Here is a 7,108-nt window from a genome sequence, read left to right as displayed (position 1 = left end):
ACCAAAAGATTTTTGGTTCCACCCCATCCCTGCCTTCCCAGCCTTCAGGAATGAGGCTGGATTGATATTTTGGAAGTGATGCACCAACTTATACATAACAGGATGCATTTCCCAGCCTCCCACTCTGATCCTAAATCTGGGACCTGTTGACATCTCTGCTTTGGGCTCCTGCATCACCCTATTCCTCCCTCGGAATTCAGGTTTCTGGTGATGATTCACAGGATTTGATCCAGGGAGGGCCATCACCTCGTGGAGTTTGGCCTCCTGCATTTCTTGGGCCCTCTTGTTTCACACAGTTCTCCCACTCCTGAGCTCGGGAACTGCAATTTCTCTAAAATACATTTTCCACGGAGGCATCCAGGCTTCCTTTGGGGTTAAAGACATTCATTCCTTGCAAAACCAAAGTTTCATCACTTCCCTGCTGATCTTCTCACGATTAATCCCCTCTACCATCAAAAGGTGAAGCCCTGTCTCCTGTCTGAATACCTCCAGCATTAAGATTAATTTGATTCTTCCCTTTCTTGCTTATTAAACTCTTCTGCATCCAGCATTTTTCCCTTGTGGAAGGGCTTTTATCCTGCTTCAAGCCAACACTTGAATCTTCTCTGATAAACTAAACAGATTGAGCTCTTTGAAGTCCTTTCAATCTGGCACATTCTCCAGCCTTTGAATCATTTTAATGCCTGTTTTCTGCTTAAAAGGTATTTTTACAGCCACAGATCACTCCGCAATAAATTATGACCTAACTGGAAATAAGTAGGTGGGTAAAACCACATTTTCCCACCTTTTTTTACCCCTCTCATCCTCAGGGAGCCAGAGGCTGCAGCAAAACTTTCAGGAGTTAATATTGGAGGCCTTTTCCAACCTTAATGATTGTCTGAAATTCCTAATAAAAAGTGTTTTCTTGTTTCTGATCCAGTTTTCAAAGCGCTGACCCGCCCGAAACTCCTTTTTTTTGAACATCCCCGCAGCGAAGGCAGGAGAAAAAGAGTTGCAACAAAAACGGTGCTGACGTCTGGAATCGGGAGATATTCCAGATTCCAAGTGATGTACAGGGAGCAGGGGAGGGAGGAGGTGCCATTTCTGTACAATCACACGTCTGCTCATCTCTGCACCCTCAGGAGAGGAGAGGATTTAGAGATGGGAAGCGTGTGACAAACAGGGAGAGAAGAGATGGGCGAGAAACGTGGGTAGAACAGGCAGTGGGGGGGCAGGAATGGTGGGAATTCAGGGCTGATCCAAGGCAGAAGCATCAGAACTCCATCCAAATCCTTTCTGGGAGCAGACCCAGGGACGGTTAATGCCATAAATTTGCTGCTGTCTAATTTTGGGTAATCCTGAGGGTGCTCCATTAGTAGCTCCTGGAGACTTCCCTGGATTTTTAACCGTGCTCAAGAGCACACTCATCATGGAATTGTAGAATCATGGAATGCTTTGGGTGGGAGGGGACCTTTAAGACCATCCAGTTCCAGGGCAGGAACACCTTCCACTATCCCAGATTGCTCCAAGCCCCATCCAACCTGACCCATGGCAGGGGTTGGAATGAGATGAGCTTTAAGGTCCCTTCCCACCCGAACCATTCCATGATTCTGTGACTGTTCCAAAGCCTGGATCAGCATCAGGGACAGACCAAAGTCAAGGAGGCAGAGCTAGGAAATCTTGGATTATGCAGCCAGAAAAAGAGAGGTGAAGTCTTAGATATGCTGAGGTTGTGCTGCAGCAGAGGATGAAGCAAAGGTGGGACTGGAGCATCCTGAAGATTTCAGCGTCAGTCTGGAGAGTGCAGGGCTGTGCTGCCTTCAGGGAAGGGCGGGAATCTGGGAGATGATTTGCCTGCCACTGGGGCAGATGCCTCCAGTGGCATTTGCAGCAAAGGCTGCAGGGCTTAGCCTAAGCCAGCCTTGAGCTTGAGCTTATTTAAAACCACCCGAAGGCACAGGTGTGAGAAGGGAGATCTCGGGAGCAACCTGGGCCTCCAGCTGCATCCAAGGACAGCAGGAATAGGAACAGCTCCAAGGCCTTGGAGGATAGGACACAAAACATGGGCTTGATGAAGGCAGTGGGTGATTATCCCAATTTGGGGCCATTCTGCTGCTAATTAATGCTTCCAAGTGCCTGGAGAGGCAGAACTTTCTGTGGGGCTGAGCTCAGAAGTGTCTCCAGGAGCACTGAGAGCAAACGTGTGTCTTTCTTTGATCAAAGACCATTAGCATTGCTCTTGGCTACATAAACATCTCCCCGCTCCACTCGAATTCTCCGACCCAAAACTCAGATCTTTGACTATTCATCACTCGCTGGGGGCAAATCCTTTCCCGAGTTCAGCTTGTTGGCTTTGGGGTTGGTTGTTTGGTTTTTTTTTTCCGCTCGATACTTTTTTTTCCCTTCTGACTTTACCCCCCCCCCAGCAAATAAAGCGAATCAGAACTGTACAAATAAAAGGAATGTCATTTCCCAGCCCTCTCAGGAGACGCTCCTGCTGAGAGAGACAGAGCCAAAGCTGTCGACTGCGGCAGCACTGACAATGTCCTTCTCTGCAGGAACCCCCTTCGCGGGCTGTCACAGCGAGGACATCTCTGGGCTCTGTAACGATCAGCCACGTTTCCCTAGTCGTGCTTAATAGCTGTTTTATGTGCGTTTATAAGCTGGGCTTTCCCCCTCCCTCTTTGATCTGCCTGCTGGAAAAATCCTTTGCAGCCTTTCCCCACTTCCCAGGTCACCCTCCTGAGCGCGGGGGCGGTTTCGTGGGAGCGGGGCGGCCACGTGTTGGCGCTTTTTCGGGTCCAGCTCCCCACGGATAAAGGTCAACATCATAAATCCTCGGCTGGGTTTTGATCCCGATCGTCCCCCTCACTGTAAAGGGAACAAAGACCGGGCTTGTTATCCCGCTCCTGACGGTTTCCCTGCCTGAGGATTGAATCCGTCGCCGGGGCCGCGTGAGAGTAGCTCGGGTTTTGCCCGTGTGAGGAGATTCCAGGCATCCAATGCCTCCCCGAGTCAGGATTAATGAAATTCCTAAAATAAAGAGGTGGGAAGGCAAAATTCTGGTCTGACACATGAGGCACCACACACTGTACTCCCAAAGAGTTCCTATGGAGCCAGGATGGGAGAGCTGGGGGTGTTCACCTGGAGAAGAGAAGGATCCAGGGAGAGCTTAGGGCCCCTTCCAGAGCCTAAAGGGGCTCCAGAAGAGCTGGAGAGGGACTGAGGACAAGGGCTGGAGGGACAGGACACAGGGAATGGCTTCCCACTGCCAGAGGGCAGGGTTAGATGGGAAATTGGGAAGGAATTGTTGGTTGTGAGGGTGGGGAAACCCTGGCACAGGTTGCCCAGAGAAGCTGTGGCTGCCCCATCCCTGGGGGTTTGGGTTGGAAGTGACCTTAAAAATCATCTCATTCCACCCCCTGCCATGAGCAGGGACACCTTCCACTATCCCAGGTTGCTCCAAGCCTGGCCTTGGACACTTCCAGAGATGGGACATTGAATCCAGGGGGGTTTCATGAGCACACTGATAACTTCCTGACACGGATCATCAAGAGACAATCAACAGGGGAAGAGGCTCTGCTGGACCTCCTGCTTCCAAGGAAGGAAGGGCTGGTTGGGGATGTGAAGGTCGGGGACCTGGAGATGACAGAGTTCAGGATACCAAGAGGGACAAAAAGCAGGATCACAGCCCTGGAATTCAGGGGAGCAGACTGAGGCCTCTTCAGGGATCCGTGTGGAAGAATCACACGGGAGAGATGAGAGGTCCAGGAAAACCAATCGATTCCCAGGCTTTAGGAATTCTTTCAATGCTGTCCACCATAACATCCTGGTAGATGAGCTGATGAAGTAAAAATGGAAAAGGAAGTGGACTGAAAACTGGGACACATCAGGAAGGGTGAAGGTGGCAGGTCAAGGGATATGGATTCTTCCCCTCTCCGCAGCGCTGGTGAGGACAGACCTGGAATGTTCTGTCCATTCCTGGGCTCCCCAGCACAAGAAATAACATGGACTTACCGGACCAAAGCCAGCGTAGGGCCACGGAAATGATGAAGGAATTGGGGAATCTGATGTTCAGGGAGGTTGTGGGGTCTCCATCCAAGAAGATACTCAAAGCTCATCTGGGTTTTGAAGCCTTTAGTTGATCCCATCTGGGAGTTCGGACTGAAGGATCTCCTCAGGTTTCTTCCAAACTCACCCATTCAGTTCTTCTCTTTCTGTTTTGTAGTTTGTGTTTTTTTAAGCTGTATTTTCCTCAGGACATATGGAATCCCCTTTAAATATTCCATTTTCTTTGTGTGTTTGTGTTTTCCAGGTATTTGAAGAAAGAAGAGCCCTCCTTGGAAAATGGGTAAACTTCTCCCTTTAAATGTATATTTAAATACGGATAAATTTTGGGACTGATCGAGGGATTATCTGATGGGGATGTAAAACTTACATCCTGTTTTGAAAAAGGGATTAATTTTCCTGATGGGAAAGTGAGCCTTGGCCTGACAGAGGGTCTTTGAAATCTGTAATAAATGACATTTTATCTACCAAGTGCACGCCTAGAATCATGGGATGGTTTGGGTTGAAACTGGGGCTTATTCTTTATGGTTAATAAGTCATTAATGACATTTTTTTTGCATGTGGACTGGTCTTTACGGGCAAATATTTTGATTTTAAGGATTTTTTGGTCATTATAGGAAATATTTCCGTAACTTGTTGGCGTGAGTGCATTTTGATGATAAGAATTTCAGGGACACCAAGAAAACTAAATAATGGAATGATTATTGTTCATAAAACACCTTTGTGTGTGATATCAGCAGCTGAGAGACCTAAACCCCTTGGAAATCCCTTGGAAATTGCTGGCAAAGGGGCAAAGATGTTTCTGTTAGAACTGAAAGAGCCAAAATGTGGGAAGAACATTTCCAGAGATCTGAGAAACCCCAAACGTGCAGCAGCTCTGCAGAAACTGCTGGGAATTCTGCTGGATCACCAAGTGGACACGAGCTGCCAGTGTCTTACAATGGCAATAAGGGGGGAAATATCCCCAAGTCATTCCCAATTCTGCTCCCTGCATTTTGGGAAAGCTGAGGACCAGCCGGAGACACTCTGAGAACAAGATGTGAGAACAGACTCAGGTCCAGAAAATATGGAAACAATCCCTGTACTGAAGGGAAAATGGAGGAAAGATGTAATAACATCTAAGGATGCACAAAAGAGGTTCAAAAAGGGGAAGGGAATGATCTGATCCTTGTGTTCCCACTGGATGGGACAAGAAATCAAGGGATCGAGTTGCAAGAGCAGAGACACAATTTAGACACGAGCAAAATCCAGTTCTACAGAAAATTCCTTGCTGGAATAGGTTGCCTAGGGGTGGAATCTCCATCCCTGCAGTCCTTTGAGAACAGGTTGGATGAACACAGTCAGGAATGGTTTAGGAAGAGCAAATCTGAACCAGCTCAGTGTTCCTCAGCCTTTTCCACTGAAGGACCATCCAACCTTCTGGAAAAGCAGGTGCTGGGTCTCCAACAAATCCCTCCATCGGGGAGAAGATGGTTGGGGAAGGAGGGGGAAATTGCTTCTCCACCCACTTGGCAAAAGAGCCTCGTTGAGTGGAGAATCCATTCCCACTTTTGTGGAGCACGGGGATGCCTGTGGATCATAACCCCTGACCTCAGGTCCGTGTGCTGGGCTGGAGGTGAGGGTTGTGTCCCTTCCCAGTTCCAGGCAGGGAAACACTCGTGTCCTCCAGCAGAGAGGGGCCCCTCTGGGATAAGCTGCAGGCCTGGGGCTGGCCCTGCTGTCAGGCTTCCCGATTTGTGTGTGTGCACTCAGGGATTAATTGTAAACCGATCCCAGGAGCGAGGCCCGAGCAGTGCCAGCACTGATGTCACACCATCCCTGGGGAGACATTGTTTGCCAGCGCTTTGGGAAAGGCCCAGACGAGGGGAAAAGCCATCCCTGGCTGTGGGGAGAGAAGGTGAAGCGAAGGGAATCCGGTTGGACTGGTTGGGTTGCCGGGATCACAGGCGAGGGGAGGATCTGTGGGGAAAGGCAGCCAAATGTGGGATGGGGACATGCCTGTTAACTGCTGGAAAAGACACAAATTCCACCAAATTCCACCAGCTTAACTCCTTGGCTGCTGCTGGGTGCGATGGAGAAGGGGCCGAGTGCTCCTGGCACTGATTTAAACGGAGCTTCCCTGGCACAGGGCGCTGGAAGGAGTCACTCCCTCGGAAAACCCTTGGCGGGATGGAAAGGGTTAAACAGGAGCAAATCCGTCTCCCGGCAAGTGAAGCCCGATTTGTTTTGACTGGTTCACTCGAGCTCTTGATGTGGAAGAGAATGAGCCAGTGACTCCCTTGTCTCTGGAGCTCGGAGGAGGAGAGAAACTTAACTTGGCAAATTGGGGATTGGGGATTGTTTTAATGAGAGGAGGACGTGGATGTGGCCCTGAACGGGCAGTGTCCGCAGCATTCCTGGGACAGGGAAAGCCTTTTCTATCCGGCTGAGGGGGAGAAGGGGACAGGCAAACCCTCCTCTGTCCCCCTCGATTTTATTTGTGACAGAACCACAGAATATTCCCAGCTAGGAAGGGACCCAGAAATTCCCTTTCCAAGCCCCAAATCCCAAGGTCCTGCTTCAGCTTTTCCCTGCTAAACATCATTAGAGGTGGAAGTCCTGGGCAAAACAGGGATGAGAGGAAAGGGGAGTGTTTCTTAAATTCCATTTGTGTCTAAAAAGGGGCATTTGGGAGCTTTTCTCTCTTTGACTTCTCATCTCTTTGGGACATCAGGAATGCCAATTCCATCCTTCCTTCATTCTGACCTTCTCAAGATCTTGCAGAGGGGTTTGCAAGAAAGGGAAGAGCTGTTTACTCTCCGGTGCTGGAATTCATCCAAGTAAAAATACAGAGTGAAACAAAGAGTTCTTCAGGATGGTCAGGAAAGAAATCACTTCTCAATTACCTTTCATCTGCACAGGATATTTTAAACTATTATTCTGCCAGAGCATAGATTTGTTAGGGGGGAAGAAGAGGGAAAACAATCTGACTTTCTAGTCTGTTTTGTTCTGAAAGGAAAAGGAAGGGACACAGGACATTAAACCATTTACACATAGGAATAAAGAAAACCCTGGGAAAAAA

The 7,108-nt window shown here is 49.0% G+C and overlaps 1 protein-coding gene across 4 annotated transcripts in view; it reads left to right on the top strand.

Annotated features, from left to right (window-relative positions):
* Window positions 1–7,108, top strand: part of FBXO16 (F-box protein 16) — a 34,625-nt gene that overhangs the window by 6,515 nt on the left and 21,002 nt on the right. For all 4 annotated transcript variants that reach the window (XM_017830505.1, XM_017830507.1, XM_017830503.1 and 1 more), the window contains one exon: window positions 4,295–4,330. In XM_017830505.1, the coding sequence (XP_017685994.1) occupies window positions 4,295–4,330 (36 nt within the window). The remainder of the gene's footprint in view (window positions 1–4,294; window positions 4,331–7,108) is intronic.

Source organism: Lepidothrix coronata, unplaced genomic scaffold (assembly GCF_001604755.1).
Source record: "Lepidothrix coronata isolate B3197 unplaced genomic scaffold, Lepidothrix_coronata-1.0 Scaffold179, whole genome shotgun sequence".
NCBI classification, from domain to species: domain Eukaryota; kingdom Metazoa; phylum Chordata; class Aves; order Passeriformes; family Pipridae; genus Lepidothrix; species Lepidothrix coronata.
The sequence above is the reverse complement of the archived record's forward strand: the minus strand, read 5'-3'. Positions and strand labels throughout refer to the sequence as shown.